The 19,663-nt window shown below is 59.2% G+C and overlaps 1 protein-coding gene across 6 annotated transcripts in view; it reads left to right on the forward strand.

Annotated features, from left to right (window-relative positions):
• The window catches only part of DOT1L (DOT1 like histone lysine methyltransferase), a 52,569-nt gene that overhangs the window by 17,795 nt on the left and 15,111 nt on the right, over positions 1 to 19,663 (forward strand). For all 6 annotated transcript variants that reach the window (XR_006733530.1, XM_045543955.1, XM_045543994.1 and 3 more), the window contains 15 exons: positions 1,305 to 1,533; positions 3,120 to 3,214; positions 3,828 to 3,890; positions 8,275 to 8,330; positions 9,956 to 10,035; positions 12,653 to 12,721; positions 12,853 to 12,959; positions 13,331 to 13,372; positions 14,254 to 14,364; positions 14,449 to 14,683; positions 15,151 to 15,264; positions 15,890 to 15,981; positions 16,996 to 17,097; positions 17,326 to 17,463; positions 18,017 to 18,142. Coding sequence is in view for 5 of the 6 variants with exons in the window: in XM_045543955.1 (XP_045399911.1) it covers positions 1,305 to 1,533; positions 3,120 to 3,214; positions 3,828 to 3,890; positions 8,275 to 8,330; positions 9,956 to 10,035; positions 12,653 to 12,721; positions 12,853 to 12,959; positions 13,331 to 13,372; positions 14,254 to 14,364; positions 14,449 to 14,683; positions 15,151 to 15,264; positions 15,890 to 15,981; positions 16,996 to 17,097; positions 17,326 to 17,463; positions 18,017 to 18,142 (1,659 nt within the window). In the remaining variant the exon portion in view is untranslated. The remainder of the gene's footprint in view (positions 1 to 1,304; positions 1,534 to 3,119; positions 3,215 to 3,827; positions 3,891 to 8,274; positions 8,331 to 9,955; positions 10,036 to 12,652; positions 12,722 to 12,852; positions 12,960 to 13,330; positions 13,373 to 14,253; positions 14,365 to 14,448; positions 14,684 to 15,150; positions 15,265 to 15,889; positions 15,982 to 16,995; positions 17,098 to 17,325; positions 17,464 to 18,016; positions 18,143 to 19,663) is intronic.

Here is a 19,663-nt window from a genome sequence, read left to right on the forward strand (position 1 = left end):
CCCAGCGGCGCTCCCTGCTAGCACGTGCAGGGTCCCTGGTGTGGGAGTCTTAGACAGGTGTCAGGGGCATGAGGGGTTGCAGTGACAGGAGGCCTCTCCTGGAGGCCTTTGCTGTGGGGGGCTGGGTGGGGGCCACTCCTGAGCCAGCAGCAAGAGCAGCCCCTTGGAGCTCTCAGGACAAGGTTGGCCTCAGTGCACCTTGGTGATGACCTTCCCTGCTGTCGCTGGTGGAACTGGGGGGGGCAGGGGGCCGGCAGACAGCTCTGGTGAAGGAGGCATGAGGCAGGCTAGGGCCCTTGTGTGGCTTGTGGTGCTGGGCGGCCTAAAACAGTCCCGTGGCATCAACCCCCACCCCGCTGCCTGGGCCACAGGCCTGCTTTGTTCTCAGGCTGACATGGCCCGTACGCAGGGGTCTGCCCAGCCCCTCCCCCTGCAGAGCTGAGGCCTGGCCCCCAGGTGCCAACCCTGCATGGGGAGCTGTACTGCCTGTCACTGCAGGCCAGTCTGAGGGACGTGGAATTGGTAAGCAGCGTTAGAGCAGACGGGCCCAGGAGAGGCTGTGTGCAGAGCTTCGTGTGCTGTCCTTGTGGGGTGTCAGCACCGTCCTCAGAGCAACATCCCGGGCTTAGGGGTTCAGGGTGGCTGAGCAGGCCCTGGTGTGCCAGGCCCCAGGCTGCCTTGCTCAGAAGGCAGCCCTTGCTGGGGCCAGCCAAGCTGTTGGGCTGGACAGGCCATCTTGGTGCCCTAACCTTGGAGTCAGAAGTGCTGACACTTTCTGGGGTCCTTAGCTAATTTCTTCTCCCTAGTAGATTTTTGGTGACAGATGGACTCTCTAAGGCCGGGATGCTGGAGTCTGTGAGGCTGCACAGACCCTGTTGTCCAGTGAGGAGGCACGTGTGTCTTGTGTGGCCTGGGCAGCAAGTGCATGGGGGTCTCTCCTGCAAGTGGAGAGGCCGGGGCAGGAGCAGGCTCTGAGGCCCAGGCTGCAGATCAGGTTCTACCCCAGGCCGAGCCTTTCATAGGAAGTGGGTGCCGGGTTAGAGAGTGACCTGTGCAACAAGTGCCCAGCAGGCTGCCAGGCCAGGCAGAGACAGAAGCAATTGTCCTGCCCCTCCTGTCCCAGCTGCAGGTTAGAACTGAGAAAGGGTATGTGTGCCTGCTCATGCACATACAGGAGCACACACCCTCACGCACACGCACACTCGTGTGCACACGTTTTCCCAACTGGGGAGAGTACCCAGGTCTCAGTGTGGAGGGGCTGCCTGTGGCTTGTGTGACGTGTCCGTGTCCCTTCCTGTCCCCAGTGGAAGGGCACCACCCAGCCCATGAAGCTGAACACGCGGCCCTCCAACGGGCTCCTGCGGCATGTCCTGCAGCAGGTCTACAACCACTCGGTGACTGACCCCGAGAAGCTCAACAACTACGAGCCCTTCTCACCCGAGGTATATGGGGAGACGTCCTTCGACCTGGTGGCCCAGATGATTGACGAGATCAAGATGACCGAGGATGACCTATTCGTGGACTTGGGGAGTGGTGAGTGTCGGCGCCGGTGGCCGGGGTTTGCTCTCCCAGGCCATACTCTCGAAACTCCACTCAGGGAGGAGTTTCGGCTGGAGATAGGGCAAGGTTCCAGGCTTCTCACTCTGAGGGCTTCCGTGTCCACAGCCCCCGCCCGTGCCTGCAGCTGACCTGCCTCTGCCCTTCAGAGCCTTTGGGGAGCAACCCGGCTCACGGTTGGCAGACATGCACATGGTGGACACTCTCTCACTCAGTGAACTCGTTAGGCTGATGGATTCCTGACCAGACCCCCAGTGGGGGTCACAGTGCTGAGGGGGTGTCTGTCAGGGCCGTCCCCAGGCACCTCGGACCTCACCAGACACCAGACCTGGAGCTCAGATGCAGAAACCCTGTCTTGGTGCCAGGGAAGGGGCCCAAGGACAGGGATGAAGGGGACTTCTTTGTGATGTTACCTTAAGTTTACGCTGTTTTTAAGTGGACAGTTGGTAACTGATGTGCCATTAAGAATGCAGATCTGTAGTTCCCAAGTCAGTATCTTTCTGTACGGCCCTGCAAAGCTGTGCGGTTCATACGTGTCTGCGGTCTCTGTACCTCCCTGCTGTAACAACACTGGAGCCTGGGTGACGCATAAACAGCAGACATTTATTCTCACAGTTCTGGGGGCTGGAGGTCCACGGCCAAGGCTTTGGAAGGGTCGGTGTCTGGTAGGAGCCAGGACCCAGCTTCTGAGATGGTACTGCCTGCCGTGTCCTCACAGGGCAGAGGGCGGTGGCCTGGTCACTTCCTGGGACCCCACCTCTTACTCTTGTTGCCCTGGAGCTTTGTAGCATCTCCTCAGGCTTATCCTTTCTAGATGAGGTCCCAGTGTCCTCAGGCCACCGTTGTGCGTGTTTCTAATTAGCATGTTTATGGTTGTTCATATTCAATGTGGAAAGTGAAGTGGCTTAGGCACGTCACGTGAGATGCAGACTGGCCTCCCAGAAGGAGAGAGGATTGTGCAGGCCCCGCTGCCCAATGGTACCAGTCTGCAGGCCTGTCCCTTGCTTTCTGGCCCAGACCACCTGGCAGCATGTGGATACTATGGTCGGAGGCTCCATTCTGGCTTATGGGGTCCTCTGCTGCCCCCAACCCTGCTCGGGCTTTGGCCAGCTCCCGCTGAGCTTTCTGGAGGCACTTGGATCTGCTTAGGCGCGATGCCAACTGCCCCTGCACTGCAGTGGTGGCCTGGAGGGTAACTTGGGGTTTTGAGGAGCCACTCAGGCTGCTGAACCTCCAGGAGCCATGTCTGAGTCTGAACAGTGACTCAGTCTGAGCAGCGAGGCCCTCAGACTGAGACCAGATTCCAGTTTTGGGGGCCATGGCATGGTGTCCACAGGAGACAGGATGTACCAGGTGCCCTTGTGGCTCTGTTGGGGGCCTGGCTCCTCAGAGGCCTCCTGAGTGAGCCCAGAGAGCGTCTCGTGGCTTCCCTGTTTGTTGGCTTCAGTGCTGTGTCCTGCGGCTCGCGCCCTGACTCTGGCGTGGGCCTCCCCGGGTGGTGTCCCGGCCTCTTTCCTGAGCACCGTGGGTGTCTGACACGCCGCGTCTCTCTCTGATTGAAGGTGTGGGCCAGGTCGTACTCCAGGTCGCTGCAGCTACCAACTGCAAGCATCACTATGGCGTCGAGAAAGCGGACATCCCAGCCAAGTACGCGGAGGTGAGTGGTCCTGGGGGCCTGGGGTGTGTGTCGGAGGTGGGGGCTGCTCAGAGGAGGTGGGCGCCCTGGGTAGGCTTCCCTCCTGCGTGGTGGTGTTTCTGGGCCTGAATGGTTTGGCTAAATCAAGGGAGGCCTGTGTGTGCAGTGCCTCCAGCCTCCCAGCAGGTCTAAGTGGAAGCCCTGGTGGAGTCCCTGTGCCCTCGGGGTCGTGGAGTAGCCTGTGATGGAGATGACTTGGTTCTGCCCCTGGCATGGCCCCTCTTGGCAGCCATCCTAGGCTGATGCGGCCCCCACCCCGGCCCCCACCCGACTCTGGTTCCTCCTGGGGCGCTGGCTTCCCTGCTGTCCCCGCACCTGTTGTCCTGAGTCTTCCCAGGTTTGGGGGTCAGGGGTCTCCCCACCACAGAATGTGGTTGGAGTATTGGGCACGCTGTGGCTTCTGGTTGACTGAGAGTCAGGAGGCTGGGTGGGCCCCATGTCGCCCCTCCTGGCTGTATGTCCCCTGGGGCCCCCACCTGTCTGTCCAGCCTGTCCTCGTGGGCCTTGTGGGCCCTGGGCATTTGGAGGGCCTGGCCGGCTGGGTCTGTGACAGACTTTGGTTTCTCCCCTGCAGACCATGGACCGAGAGTTCAGGAAGTGGATGAAATGGTATGGAAAAAAGCATGCAGAATACACAGTGAGTGCCATCGCGCCATGCCCGCGGCTACGACGCCAGCGCCAGCCTCCTTTCCTCCTCTCCGTCACCCCTCCTTTTTGTTGTGTAGACACATGGCACTCCCTTCTGAATCTCATGGGACCACCTGGCTCCCGAGTGGGGCTGGCACTGGGAGCCTCTGTTAGCACCTCCCCTTCCTTCCCCCTGGCGGGAGTCTCTGTGTCATTCAAACACATGTGGTGAACACAAGCCATGTGAAGGGCAAGGGACTTGTGGTTCTGTGGCACAGAGGCCCATTGCGGGGTCAGGCCCATTGGCTCTGGGGCAGCTCTGGGGTCACAGAGGGGGTCCTGGCTTCTGCCCTCACCTGTCCTCATGCGCGACTCCCTCATGGAAGGCTCCAGCCTCCCCACTGACAAGGTGGCGGACGTGGCACTGGCAGGGTTCCTTCCTAGCCCTTACGTGATATGGTCTCAGGAGTTCTCAGGCTGACCCGATGACCCTCCCCTGGGAGCTGCGTGTGTGTGCCCCTGCACATGGGCACCAGTGTCAGTGGAACGCGCTGGGGGTGGGAAGGGGATGCTCTTTAGGCAACAGGAAGGACGGCTCTCCTGATTCAGGCGGTTCATTATTTAGACGGCGCTCGTGAGAGTAGCAGCTCCTCCATCATCCTGTCAGGACGTCTTCCTGCTCTGTGCTGTTCCCCTCAGACACCAGAGCCAGCGTTGTGTCTGCACACACAGCCATGGCTGCGACAGGCACTGCTCCCAGGGCAGCATCCCAGGCGTGCATGAGGTGGTGTGGCGGCTCTGACGTTCTCACACGTGCCTGGCCTGCAGAGTGCGTCAGCCTGGGTCCCTCACCTCTGTGCTCCTCAGTGGCCTCAGTCATCCCAGCGCCACGGGCTGAGGTTGGGGCCAGATCACTGAGGTCCCCCTGGCCCTGCACGGCCCCCTCCTTTCCCTGTCGAGATAGCGTGGGGTGCTGACTGGAGCTGGACGCAGAGTGTCGAGGGTGGGAAGGAAGCTGCTTCCCGCTCCCCAGACTGAGAAGGAGCCATGAGCGCAGGGTGGCCTTTGGGCACCCCTAATCCAAGGAGAGGTCCCTCCTGACCAGGCAAGAGGAGCTGTGGGGACAGGAGCAATGAATGCTGGCGGGACAGGTGTGGTGGCGTGAGGGTCAGTAAACCCCAGCAGGGGGTACGTGACGAGACACGCTGAGGCTGACTGCTTGTCCTGGGTGCTGGTGCTGACCCAGCTGCGGATTGAAGTTTGCTTGTTTTGGAGTCCGGCTGTGGCAGGGCTTACACGTGTGAAGCTGGGGCCCAGCTGCCCTTCCCCTCTCTTGGCGAAAAGCTCTTCCAGAATCTCCTCCCAGCAGAAGGCACGTGTTGGTCTCTGTCCCCTGATGTTTCTGAGTGTGATTCAGGGTGACCACGCGGTGAGCCCATTTGGGTAGTTCTGCTAGCCTGGTGCCTGTGTCCGTTGTATTCTGGCTGAAGGTTCCTGAGGCTTCACGCACCCGGGAGGGAGAGCCATGCGGTTCCAAACACAGTGTGGACGTCGGAGGAGGGAGTGTTGGCGGTGGGGCTGCCCTGGGCAGTGGTTTCTCCTTCCTTCTTCTGCGTCTTTGTCGTTGGCAGTGGCAGCACCTGGCCTGCTGGGTTTGAGGTCAGTGAGGCGGCTGCGAGTGGTGCCGTCTCATGGGGCACAAAGTAGGTGCTCCTCGCGCTGCCCTCGTGCAGGTTAGGGTGTCATGGTCGTGCCAGTGGCTCCTGAGATGTGGCTGGGAGTGGCATTCTCTGAAAAGGATGCCACTCCTTGTGGCCTTGGTGTCTGTGTCCAGAGCAACCCACTGCAGGGACGTGGTGGCACCTGTGCCAGCCTGTGCTTCAGCATCGGTCCTCGGCTTCCGAGAGTGCCCATGTCACGGCCAGCCTTGCTGTCAGTCAAACAGCCTTAGCCTGTTTCAGTGCCCTTTTTGGCAGGAACTTGTGTCCTGAAATTTGAAAAACCCCTCCCCACAGCTTCCTGTGGCTTTGACCAGGTGCCCTGGTTGGCACGCTGGAGTCCTGCCTTCCGTTCCTCAAGAAGCAAAGAGGAAAACCAGGAGCCTAAAAATAGCACGGTGACTTTTTCCAGGCCCAGAACCTGCTTCTGGGCTGAGGCGGGCTCGCCACCCCGCCACAGAGGCTGGCACGGACCAGGCCAGCAAGGACTGGGCCAGTGCTGCCGGCTGCTGCCAACTCTGCCCTGGTCCTCCTGGAGCCTGGAGCCATCCCCCGGGCAGAAACTAGGCCAGGCTCAGCTCTGTGCTGTCAGCCCCTTGCAGTGGTTTCTTGAGTCCAGAGCGTGAGCAGAGCTAGCAGCACCTCGGGTGGCTGTGGCATCAGTGAAGTACCACGTGAGGAAGGCCCACAGCTGCGGGTGGAGCCACCTCTGCAGAGGTTCTTCCTGGTACTCTGTGTAAGATCTGCCACCCTCCAGGAATATGTGTCAGGACTGTGACAGGGCTGGCCCCAAGACAGGGTGGCTGCCCTGATGGGACATTCAGCCAGGGCTGTGTTTGAGGCCCTGGCACATCCTGGCCTGGGTTGCGTCCACCGTGGCCTCCCTGGGCATCAGGCCAGGCAGAGACGACTCTGGTGGTGGTGCCGGGCTGCTCGGCACGTTGGCAGGACAACAGGGCTGCAGAGGTCCATGGCCTCCCTGGAGGTGCCGCCCGTGATAGAGGCAGTTTAGGCCCAGCAGCACCTGAGGTAACACAAGGTGGGGCCTGTCCAGGCTCCTGGACACCTCAAGGGCAGCCTCACCGGTGCCTTCTGTGGACACAGCCTGCACTGCCGTCAGGGACTGTGGGCCTGAGTCACGTCTCCAGGCCTGGTGGCTTATCTGGGGTACCAGGGAGATGCTGGGGCTGCTCAGGGCGGAGGGAGGTAGAGACGGGGACGTGGGGGCCTGGGGATGTGGAGGCGTCCCAACACCCAAGGCTCAGGGTGGTCACCTGTCTTTCCTACCTCATGCCCCATCGCTTCCGTCTGTGGGTGGCCTCTTGGAGGACGTGTGGCTGTTGCTGGCCCAGGTGGACAGCCTTGTCACAGTGGGGTAGCCATCCACTCGTGGGGCCATTTCTGCTCAGGGTCTTCCTGGCCGTCCTGACAGATGCTCTGGGCTGGGCACCAGGCCTGCGGTGCCATGCGAGGTGGGTGTCCTGGTCACTGCACAGCCCGCAGGGGTGCCGGTGTGGGCCTCAGGCGTGATGCGTAAGCTGGTACTTCTCGTCCCCTCAGCCCTGGCACCTACGAATCCACGTCCCGTCTGTGTGGATCTGCCTATTCTGAACATTTCATGTGAATGAAATCACACACTGCGTTTTTCTGTGTGTGGCATCTCTCACTGAACACAATGTCCTCAAGGTCCATCCACGCTGCAGCCTGTGTCAGAGCCTTGTCCTTTTTCATGGCTGAGTGATGTTCCACGTGTGAATGTTCCATGTGTGATGCTGGGCTGTTCCCACCTGGCTTTGTGAGTCATGTCGTCTATCATAGGCATTTGTGTGCTGATTCCTGTGGACGTATTTTTATTTCTCTTGGGTATAGATCTAGGAACGGAGGAGGTGGTGTGTTTTCGAAGAAATATGAAACCGGATACATCAGTTTTCTGAACGTTGTGGCTCTGGACGTAGGTTAATGAGAGCTGCTCTCCCTGACAGACCTTGGTCTGTGGAGGGTGGAGGACATTAGTCTATAACCAGAGCCACTGCGTAGCGGGTAGTCGCCTGGTAGAAACTGCTCTGTGTCCAGCAGGGGCCAAAGGGCATATGCTGCAGGGACCCTCCCCTGCCCTCCTCCATCTACAGACGGTCCACCTTCTCTGCCTGTGCGTCTGTGGTCAGCTGAGAAGGAGGGAGCCACGTGCATGTGTCCTGCAGCCTGTTTGGGGTGTTGGCATACCCCAGTACCATGCTGCCTCCCTCGGGGTGGCTTGGGGTCAGCACAGTGGGGACATAGGCACGGCTGCTGGCTGCCTCGTCCTGGGGTGCCTGGAGCCTCCGAGTTTGAGCTTCTGTAGGAAAGCATCTGGGCAGGGCACTGGGGCTTCCCAGTGTGCACTTGTGCCCAGGTGGGCTCTGCCCTCTGACTCGAGTGAGTGCTGGAGCGTTTGCCCACCTAGCTCTGCTGTGGACTCCTCGGTGGTCTTGCCCCATCCCCACTCGTCCCTCCACTGTCCCCTCCTGCCCTCAGAGCAGTGGCTGGTGGTGCCCTGGGCTTCTCTTGCGTCATTCCGTCGAGCGACCGTGTGCCCATTTCATTGTTTCTTTGTAGGACGGGGTGGGCTTGGTTGGGCTGGGCAACAAAGCCAGATGAGGCCTCGGGAATGAATGCCACTGCTGTCTTCTCTTGCAGTTGGAGAGAGGCGACTTCCTCTCAGAAGAGTGGAGAGAGCGCATCGCCAATACGAGGTACGCGGGCTGTGGGGCATAGTGCTAGGGTGGGTGGTGGGCATGGGGCCAGGCTCAGGGCAGGCCATGGTCCCTGTGCACCCCAGGCCTCTCCTCATGCCAGGATCTCCCTCTGAGGGTCAGAAGGGCAGAAACGCCCCTGCCCGTCACCTGCTTTTGCAGTGGCACTTGTCACCAAGCCCAGCCCCGAGCCTGTGTACAGGTTCTCGCCCTGTTGTCTCCTCTGCGCTGGGCTCCTTTGCTGCCCCCCAGCTGGGTCTGGGTGTTTTCCCGTCTCCTTGTCCGTTGTCCCTGCCGCCTCGAGCGACTTGTGTCCGCTGCACCTCTGGGCAGGCTGCTCTCAACCCAGCTCCCACGCACCTCACCTGGAGGCTCCTGGTGCCAGCAGCTCATGGAGCCGAGTCTTGGGGTCCCCCCCACCCTGCCCCATCTAGGCACAACTGCCTGCATGGCATGTGCCGCCCGCTGATCTGTGCGTGAGTGGAGTGTGGGGATCTCTCCCAGGTGGTGCCATCGGGACATGGCCGGGCCCGCTGTGCCCATGGGCAGGTGTCCCACCCGGTCTGGGGGATCCCGCTGCCCTATGGGTGGCCCCATCCAGGGGGTTGGGAGTGCAGCAGGGTCCCTCCTGTGGGAGCTACCCGAGACACTGGGCTTGTGCTGACCAGCCGCACTCAGGCCGTGGTCATCGTCTGTTAACCCCTTAAGCTGAGGGCTTTCCTGGCGTCCTGTTGGCTTTCCAGTTCTAGCTCATGTGGGTCTTGTACCCTTAGCCTCTGGGACCGAGTCTCTGCTTGACATCCACCCTGTTGACGGCTCTGTGGGCTCTGCCCTGTGGTCTGGGTCTGGCTTGCCCTTCCTGTGGGCAGACTGTGAGCAGGCCTTGGCCATGCGAGGCAGCTCCGCAGGTCTGCTTCCTGGCTGGGGCATCTCCTGGTGTCCTTGTGGGGACCAGTGGCACTTTCCCTTGCTTCTAAAACGCAGCAGGGTGGTAGCTGTGGAGCTAGGTGTCCTGGGGCTTCCTTTTCTGTAAACACAAGTTCCCAAGGGTCTTTTCTAGCCCCTGCTCCCATCCTGTGGCCTCCTGAACTCACGGCTCTCACTCCCAGCCTGCCCCTGTGCAGTCCCTGGGGACACCCTGTCAGACAGGGACAGTGGGCCCAGCACCCCGGGCCCATGCGTGTCTGTTCTCCCAACGGTGCCCGAGGACGCCTCCACCTGGGCCCACGCTCTGGTGTCTTGCCCCTCCTGCAGATGGAGGCAGGATGGGAACCCTGCTTGGTGTTCCATCTCTGTTGCCTTCCTGGAGCTGAGGCCCTTCTTGCTGTGCTGAGTAACCGGGAGGGGTTGCTGGTGAATGTTTCCAGATTCTTGATTTTTAAAACTGTTAGGATTCAAAACAAGCAGCTTACCCTGTTTTCTGCCCCGTTCCAAAGAAGTGCTTCTCTCCCGCCTGCACTGGCAGTGCCCGATGTGGCTCCCACTGGGGACTCGCGGCCGCGGCAGGCAGGCTGGGGTGTGGGCAGAGCCTGGCGCTGGCAGGCGGTCACTGCAGACTGCACTGGATGCTTTGCGCCTGTGGAGACGGAGCCTTGGTCTTACTCAACTGGCACGTTGTTTTGCAGTGTTATATTTGTGAATAACTTTGCCTTTGGTCCTGAGGTGGATCACCAGCTGAAGGAGCGGTTCGCAAATATGAAGGAAGGTACGTGCCCCGCCCACCCCCTGTCTACCTTGAGTTCCTTCCCAGAGTCCACAGTCCCGGGTGCCCGGACGTGGCCCTGATGGGGCGGTGGCTGCGGAGACACTGGGCTCCTGCAGCGGTGCCCTGGCGCCAGGCACCTCCCTGTGTTCCCTGTTCCACTGTCCCTTAGTTTGCAGTGTCACATTGGAGGTGAGTGCTGGACACTCCCCGCCCTGGCCTGGGGCTGTCACTGCGGGAAGCTAACAGGGCCTGAGCTCTGAGCTGGTGCTGCAGCTCTAGGGCTGCCTCCTGAGGTGGGAGACCGGTGCGATGGGTTCTCCCACGGTTTGTAAAGATGGCAGGCAGGCGAGAGCCCACAGGCCCAGCAGGACCCAGTCTCCAGCTGCCTTTAGCACTGATGACTTGTGTCCAGGGGGGCTTGGCATGCGCGTGTGTGTATGTGTGTGTGTGTGCTTGCGCACTTGTGCCCTCCTGTGAGCAGAGGGTGGTCCTAAATTATCTTAAACCTTAACTGAGGACACACTTCCTTCTCTAGCCAAGCGCCTCTCCTGGGCTTAAGGCCTCCTGACCTCGCTGTCACACTCAGAGAGCCCGGGATTCCCAGGGCCCTGCCACCTGCTCCCTGGCCCCACCCCACTGCCTAGGAGTACCCCTTGGGGGTGTTTCCCCGACTGTCCAGGCAGCACCTGGGCCTGGCTGTGGGTGGTGGTTGTGGCTGTGGCTGTCGTGGTGACCTCTCGTCTCTAGCCCTGTCACCTGCCTGGCGTCCTGGGCAGATCTCTGCACGTGTGCTTTTTTTTTTTGGAGACAGAGTCTTGCTCTGTTGGCCGGGTTAGAGTGCCGTGGCGTCAGACTAGCTCACGGCAACTTCCAACTCTTAGGCTCAAGCCATCCTTCTGCCTCAGCCTCCCAGTAGCTGGGACTATAGACGTGCACTACCACGCGCGGCTAATTTTTTTATATATTTTTAGTGGTCCAGCTAATTTGTTTCTATTTTTAGTAGAGATGGGGTCTCGCTCTTGCTCAGGCTGGTCTCAAACTCGTGACCCCAAGCTATCCTCCCACCTTGGCATCCCAGAGTGCTAGGATTACAGGCGAGAGCCACCACTCCTGGCCTGCACTTTTGCTTTGATGTGTCTCTCCTTGCTCTGCTTCCTGCATGTGGGACACCAGCTCGTTGCGCATGGCTGGGCCCAGGTGCCCCGCAGCGGCAGTGCTTTGTCATGTCACGTGGCGCTGCCCAGAACCCCCACTTCCCATTGGAGGTCCCTCCTGGCCCCTGAGTGCATAGTAGCTTGCCCGCCCGGGTGGTCTCTGGCGAGAGCACTGCTTCCTGACGTCCCCATGGTGTCCTCCCAACCCCCTAGTTGGAGCACTGCCGGCTGGTGGACCTCACGGGTCCTTGGAAGAGCAGCTGTCACCAGCGTGGTCCTTGTGTGGCAGAGGTCGCTGTGTGCCACTGAGAGCCTGTCAGGCTGCCCTGCCACCTTTTGACATGGCCCTATTAGCTTTTGAGCTTGTTCGCTTGTTTCGGACATGATGGAGCAGCGGCCTGACCTTGTCTGTGCCTGGCCCAGCCTAGGACCATCCCTTCCCTGCTCCTCCTGGTCACAGAGTGGTGCAGCTTTGGGAGGAGAGAGCTGGGTGGTGGGGGTGTGTGTATAAATGGATTCGTTTTGAGTTTTTCAATTTAAATTTAACATTATGATCTTTGATTTTTGTATTTGTTTCTTTTTTACACTGAGAAATTTGGTTCCTGAAAGGGCTAATATATTTATTTATGATGTATTTTATACAGTCTACGTGGAAGTTCCATGATTGCTGTTAATAGTAATACTGATATTTAACAGCAGACTTACTGAGTGAAGGTCAGGATTTGTCTGTGGTTCTTTTCATCCTTGAATTTGTCACATTAAGGACGCACAGACGCATGTTGAAGAGTTGGTTGAGATAATTACTTTTGCTCTGTGGCTGCTGCCTGTTGGAACCTGCAGCTGGATTGGTTTACCTGTGGCCCGTTGGGGGTTTGCCTTCGTTCCTCTCAGGTCTTAGTCTGGGATGAGTGGCACGTTTGCCCATGTTCCGTGGCCTGGAGAGGCCCAGCCTTGTCCCTCTGGCTCCAGTGGGCACCCTTCTTGGGGTTCCTGCTTGGGCCTTGTAGGATGTTCAGAGAACCTGCTATGTGCATACTGGTCTGCCCTCTTTTTCTCATTTAACAAAAAGTCCTGGAAATCACCCCAGATGAGCTCCACCTCCGGCTGCACCTTCCCTTGCAGTGTCTGTCCTGGGCCCTGCACCTCGGGGTGTCCTGTGTGGGCCGAGCCTGTGGCTGGCTGAGCAGCTTCCTCTGGGGAGCCCACCCCATGTGTGCGAGTGCTGGGTTGGGGTCCGTGCTTGGGATTTTGTGAGGACTTGGGGATGTTTTTTAAAGGAAGGTTGTATGACAGGCTCAAACACGGAAGGTACTGCATAGTTTTGGTTCAACTTGTAGGAAGACGGATGGGACTCCGAGCCGTGGTTGTTGTGTGTTCAGTTCCTTCTGTGTGACTTGCTCCATGCTTGTCTGTATGTGTGTCCACTTTCCCATACGTGGCAGTGATCGGTGTTTATGTTTCAGGTGGCAGGATCGTGTCCTCGAAGCCCTTTGCACCTCTAAACTTCAGAATAAACAGTAGAAACTTGAGTGGTAAGACACTGTCATGTTGCTTTGATTAGTATCAGTAATTTTAAGCATTTGACGTGCATCTGCTGAAGGTGCTGTGGCGGGTGGTTAAGGCGGGGGCAGCTGTGGCGCTAACCCGTCTGTTGTGTGTGCAGACATCGGCACCATCATGCGCGTCGTGGAGCTGTCGCCCCTGAAGGGCTCCGTGTCGTGGACAGGGAAGCCAGTCTCCTACTACTTGCACACTATTGACCGGACCATAGTGAGTGTCCCGGCGGGACCCCTGCTCTGTGGCCCCTTACAACCCCGCTGGGGCCTCTGTCAGCCTGTTGGACCTGAGAGAGCCGAGTCAGCTCCTGTCCAGGGAATCCCGGTCCTGACCACCCGCCACCCCTGTTCTCAGCTAACTCCGTGTCCTGGGAACATGGCCCACGTGCCCAGCTGTGGCTCGTTGGTGAATCAAGGATGATGCCTGCCATGGCAGGGTTGGGTCACACCCTTGTCTGCCGCCAGCGGGATCCAGCCATGTGCTTGGTGTCCCAGAATATGTGATGTCATCTGGGGTGTCCCTTTCGTCCTGACAGAATGCGGGACTCGCTTCTAATGCGAGTTTTTCTTTTCTTTTCTTTTTAGCTTGAAAACTATTTTTCTAGTCTGAAAAATCCAAAACTCAGGGTAAGTTCATGTGTTTTCTTCCTTGAGTAATAATGTGGACATGCTGCTATGTGAAAACCTGACACGTTCCGGAGTGGCTGGGTTAAGGCAGGATAATGGCAGTGATGGGTCCCGCAGGTAGCCCTGCAGTTCCTGTGGGGTCTGAGCCCCGCAGCCTTTCCCACCCCCGTCCTCCCCAGCTCTCTCTGTCTCTGTCTCTGTCTGTGCTTGTCCTCGTCTTTGATAGGTTGACCTGGGCCAATCTTCTTAATAACAATCTGGGGGTAGTCATTGGGTGAGTCATGGTGTCCTAAAGGTTATTTTTGGTGATTGGCGACTGGCTGTGAAGTTCAGGACGAGGGATCTGCTCCCCGTTGTGCTGCCCTGGTGCGCCAGCGGGCTGTGGTCTGTGCTGCCACCACCTGAGGCTGGAGCGTTCCTTGTTTCCGGTGCAGAGGGGTTGCTTCTTGGCACTGCCATTAGGCACCATCGAAGGCTGATCGCACCGCGTGCACCTCCCATCTAGAGGGCGTTTCCAGTAACTCACTGAAGAGAACAAAGTGTGCACAGAGCACCCACTGGTGGGGCCTTGGTGCATCTCACCAAGAGGGGAGGCGGGAGGGACAGGCAAGGAGGGGCTTCTCATCTTTGCACCTGGGGGTCTATTGTTGGTGTGGTTCATGGTTCAGAGGCTGCCTGGCTTCTTGCGGGTGAGGGTGTCTGCTTTTGTGCGTGCGGCTGTGGGTGCCACGTTGGGTGGCATGTGGGAGCTCGAGAGGTCTGTGTCTAAGCTCCCTCATCTGTGCGGACGGCCCCTTGGGTGTGGGATGCAAGTCCCTGGGCACAGGAGGGCCTCTGGCTAGTGTCAGACTCTGCAGCGCCATCCAGCTCTTCCTCTGCAGGAGGAACAAGAGGCAGCTCGGCGCCGGCAGCAGCGGGAGAATAAGAGCAACGCGACCACACCCACCAAGGTGACCGAGAGCAAGGCGGCCGGCCTCACGGACGCCCCCGTGGTAAGCCCTGCATTGCCCTGGCCGGCAGGTACAGCTCCCGTGGTGTCCCGCCCTCGCCCTGCCATCGCCCCCTGTGTTGTGCAGGATTCCGGTGCTGAGGAAGACAAAGCCGGAGCAGCCCCCGTCAAGAAGCCGTCCCCCTCCAAGGCCCGAAAGAAGAAGCTGAACAAGAAGGGGCGGAAGATGGCTGGCCGCAAGCGCGGGCGCCCCAAGAAGATGAGCACTGCAAACCCCGAGCGAAGGCCCAAGAAGAGCCAAACTGCACTGGATCTCCTGCACACGCAGACCGCGTCCCAGACAGCATCCCCCTCGCCCCAGGGTGAGTCCCGTCCTCGCCGCCACCTCCAGGCCACGCCTCACCTGCTGTGCAGCAGCCTGGGGAGCCCCTCGGAGGGATGGGCCCTCTTGGGTCTCAGGTGTACAGCGTCCCAGCAGCTCTGCCTCTGTGGTGGCTCTGCCCCAGGGTCCCCAGACCCCACCCTGTCCGCGTCCCACCTTCAGAGAGAGGGGCCCTGCACACCAGGCTGGGGCCAGTCCTGGCAGAGTCTCACCAGTGGGCACAAGGGGCTTTTTCACCATGTTGCCAGCCAGGGTCTGGCAGTGTAAATGCTGCTGTTGGGGACTAGAGGGAGGCTTCCAGAGGGGCCTCCGCCTTGGCGGTCAGCACTGTCTTGGACTCTGGGTAATGTGTTGAGCTTCTCCTTAAGGAACCGGGAAGTCCATGGGATGGTCCTTGGCTCCTTGGGAGTGTGGTTGGGTTGACTCGTGGTCCGTCCTCTCATGCAGATGCCTACAGGTCACCTCATAGCCCCTTCTACCAGCTACCTCCGAGCGTGCAGCGGCCTTCCCCCAACCCGCTGCTGGGGGCGCCCACCCCGCCTGCGCTGCAGAAGCTGCTAGGTGAGCTGTGCGGGGAGGGGGCCTGGGCATGTGGGGGTCCCAGCTGACAGAGGGTCACAACTCTTGCTTGGCAGCAGCCCCTGGGACAGTTGCGCTGGACTCCACACGAGTGGCAGGGCCTGGGATCCAGTCTGCTAGAGGCGTTAGCAGATGGGCCCCGGGGTTGTCTGAGGTCAACATTCTCACCCCAGGGGGCCCTGGGTGATCTCTGGGGACATGTTCAGTTGTCATGAGGGGGGGTGCTCCTGGCATGGAGTTGGTGGCAAGCAGGGACACTGCTCAGCACCCTGCAGTGCCCAGGGCAGTCCCCCAGAGAACGGTCAGCTGTCCAGGGGAGAGAGGGCCTGGGCAGGCCCCCCCATGCTCTGGTGCTCCCCGTGGCGTGAGGGTGCAGGCATGTCCTGCTTTGATGAGCTCATGACAGTCCTGCGATGACAGGAGAGGGGAGGCCCTGGGCCAGAACAGGCACCCAAGGAGCCGCTCTGAGCAGGCTGTCGCGTGGGCGCTGGGTGGGCCAAGTCCAGAGCTTGTTTCTGCACCACTGCTCCCTCTTCCCCGTGGCCTCAGGTGGGTCACATGTGTCAGAGTGCTTCCCCAAAACCACGTCACATGTCTCTCTCCCCAGAGTCCTTCAAGATTCAGTACCTGCAGTTCTTGGCATATACAAAGACCCCTCAGTACAAGGCCAACCTGCAGCAGCTGCTGGACCAGGAGAAGGTGGGTTCCACCTGTGCTGCGCCTGTCTCCTGCTGCGTGGCATTAGCTCTGGTGCCATGCAGGCCCCGGGGAGTAGCGCGTCTGAGCAGGCTCTCCTGCCCTTACCTGCCCCTCACTGGCTGAGCTTCACACCTGAGGCCCCCGCTGTCAAGGCTGCCTGGGGCCCAGCCGTGGGGAGCCAGCCCCCTCCAGTCAGGGCTCCAGCGCCCTTGGTGCCTAGTGGGTGTCATTGCCTCAGGGGGGAGGGTGCACAGCTCAGAGAGGCTGGGTTGTCCCTGGCTCTGTGTCTCCCTGTGGCTCTGAGCTTGCCATGGTCCATCTTCTCGTCATAGCCCTGGGGCTTGGGTGCAGGGGACTGCATTGTCTCCAGGCTGGCGGAGCACAGCTGAACCCAGAGACCACCTTGCCGCCTGGTCCTTTGTCTCAGCTAAGGGATGTAGGGAACAGTGATTCTGGCGCTTGAAGGTGCTACAGTCTAGAAACATCTCTGGCAGGAGGCTCAGGTGGCCTGTGATCCCATGGTCGCGTTGTGGCTGAGCCTTGGTTTTTTGTTGGGACTCGGATGTTGCTGTAAAAGCTGAAGAGGCTCGTGCCGTACTGTTCGCAGACATGTGCACATCTCCCCCTGCTTAGCTGACAGCTGCTGAGGCCTTATTTTCCATTGGTGTCTGGAGGTTGTCACATTTAAGTGGCTCCCAGTGTCGTGTCGCATTTAGGAACCACCCCTTCCTGTGTAGATAGGCTATTGGGGTGGTCTGAAGTTTTGCTGTTCTAGTAACAGACTTCTTGTAAATTCATGGGAAAAGCCCACTTTTGGTACTTCCTGGGATAAATCCTCAGAGAAATTGGTGGTCTCCGGGCCACTGGGATGTGTGGTGGCCCCGTGCCTGAAGCCCCCACACATGGAGCTCTTCATCAGCATGTCTGTGGGGGCCCGTTTGAGGGTGTTGTGGAGGGTCAGGGCCTGGGGCCTTCGCTGGCAGGCCCTGGGGTCACCTGCCCCATCCCCTGCAGGAGAAGAACACCCAGCTGCTGGGCACGGCGCAGCAGCTTTTCAGCCACTGCCAGGCGCAGAAGGAGGAGATCAGGAGGCTTTTCCAGCAGAAACTGGATGAGGTCTGGCCCGGGGCTGGGCTGGGGTGGGCAGGCAGGTGAAGCCTGGGGTGGCCTGGATCTGGCAGGGCATCTCCTGTTGGCCCCCTTGCCTTTATGGATGCATCACCCAGATGGGGAGAGGACTGGGGCCTGGGGAGTCAAGTGGGCTGCCCTGGGGCTGGGTTGTGGGGTGGTTACCCCCTCGGGGCCCAGTGTGCCCACCGCCTGTGTGTCCATGTGTGTCCACAGCTGGGAGTGAAGGCCCTGACCTATAACGACCTGATCCAGGCGCAGAAGGAGATCTCTGCGCACAACCAGCAGCTGCGGGAGCAGTCGGAGCAGCTGGAAAAGGACAATAGCCAGCTCCGCAGCCAGAGCCTGCAGCTGGTGGGTACCCACATCGGTGCTCCTCGGTGCCCTGGCAGGGCTGGAAGCCTGTCAACCCAACTCCCTAATCAGCGGGGCAGGGGCTGGGCTCATCAGTGACCAGAGGGCCCTGCCTGGAGCTGGTTGGGCTTTCCACAGCCTTGCTTATCTACAGCGGGAGATTCCGGATCCTCCCCTCTGATCCCTCTGTCCTTAGCTCGATTCCGGATCCTCCCCTCTGATCCCTCTGTCCTTAGCTCCTCCGTAGACTTCCTGTGCAGCCTTCCAGAGCTCTGGCAGAGCACTAGACGGACGGGCCTGCATGTGTGTGGCTGCCCGCGCTCTGCCCCTGCCGGGGCTCCTGGAGCCTGTACAGACGGCACAGACCGCTCAGGCCGTGGTGCTCACGCACCTGCTTCGCCCCTCCCTGCCCTAGGTGTGGCACTGAGGCCATGTCTCTTGTGTCCTGGGGGCCTCGGCCTGGTGTTCTGGAGAGCATGGATCCCCACCCCATTCTGTCCACGGGCCCCGCTTGCCAGGTTATTGCTGCAGCCGCCGCATTCTGTCCCCGCAGCTCAAGGCCCGGTGTGAGGAGCTAAAGCTGGACTGGGCCACACTGTCCCTGGAGAAGCTGCTGAAGGAGAAACAGGCCCTGCGGACCCAGATCTCGGAGAAGCAGCGGCACTGCCTGGAGCTGCAGGTGGGCGTCTTGGGGCTTCCTGCTGTGTACGCCAGGCAAGCCGGCTGCTTCCTCCCAGGACGGCCTCAGCTTTGGGGTCCCCTTGGTGGCAGTGGCCCAGGAGCCTCCACGTTGCAGCCCTTGGAAGAGGGGTTGTGGGGGCGGAGGGACAGGTGGGTTGCCCCTGGACACTCGCCATGCCAGACCCCTGTGCAGCGTGGGGAGGCTCTGCTCACTCTTTTTTTTTTTTTTTTGAGACAGAGTCTCACTCTGTTGCCCTGGCTAGAGTGCCATGGCGTCAGCCTAGCTCACAGCAACCTCAAACTCCTGGGCTCAGGTAATCCTTCTGCCTCAGCCTCCCGAGTAGCTGGGACTACAGGCATGTACCACCATGCCTGGCTAATTTTTATATATATATATTTTTTAGTTGTCCATATAATTTCTTTCTATGTTTAGTAGAGATGGGGTCTCACTCTTGCTCAGGCTGGTCTCGAACTCCTGACCTCGAGCGATCCTCCCACGTTGACCTCCCAGAGTGCTAGGATTACAGGCATGAGCCAGTGCGCCCGGCCACTCTGCTCACTCTTGTCCCCTCTGCTCCAGCGTCTTGGGGCTCATTTAGCCAAGCACTCATTGCTGAACTAAGATTTCCTAGCTGCCTTCTCGTAAATGGTTTCTGAAAGAGTCACAAAAGAATTTGCTCAGTAAAATAAAATAATTTGTGACAATCTTGAGCAAGAGCAAGACCTGGTCTCTACAAAGAACAGAAAAATTAGCCGGGTGTGTTGGTGCCTGTGGTCCCAGCTACTCAGGAGGCTGAGGCAGGAGGATCACCTGAGCCCAGGAGTTGGAGGCTGCAGTGAATTATGATGACGCTACTGCACTCCAGCCTGGGTGACAGAGCAAGACCCTATCTCAAAAAACAACAACAACAACAAAAAATCCTTGTCCTATTTGATGGATTAGTAACAGAAACATGAGGTGAGTTAGAAGGTGCAAGGAGGATGGAGAGGCACGGTGTGTGGTGCGTTTCCTTTCAGAATGCTCCCAGGAGTTGATTTTTGTGTGTAGCTGTCATGCGGTACCAAGAATAAAGCAGAAAGATGGGTGGTGTCAGCATTTCCATTATGGAGGCTCCATCCATGAGGGCTGTATCCTCCCAGCGTGTCCCACTCCTTGCGGCGGAATTTTGTCAGTTATGTAACGTGTTCCCTGCTGCTGGGCCCTTGGAGTCCTTTCAAACGTCTGATTCTTACTATAAAATGATGCTGTGATGCATTTCTTGACACCAAAGACTAATTCTCACGCTTTTCTTAAAGGCGTGCTCCTGAAAGCAGATTTCTTAGTGTTTGAGGGTTGCAGGATACGTTGCTTTCTGATGCCAGCGTGGGACAGAGGGGTTTGCTGGCCTCGTTCCCATGGTCTTCCCATCTCTGTGAGAGGATGAGTTTGGATTCTGACTCTTTCTGTCATGTTTTTGTGTCATAACGAAACCACACGTGCCTATTGTAGGAAGGAGACAGAGAGACAGTGAACAGACCA

This window comes from Lemur catta, chromosome 1 (genome assembly GCF_020740605.2).
Source record: "Lemur catta isolate mLemCat1 chromosome 1, mLemCat1.pri, whole genome shotgun sequence".
In the NCBI taxonomy this organism is placed as follows: domain Eukaryota; kingdom Metazoa; phylum Chordata; class Mammalia; order Primates; family Lemuridae; genus Lemur; species Lemur catta.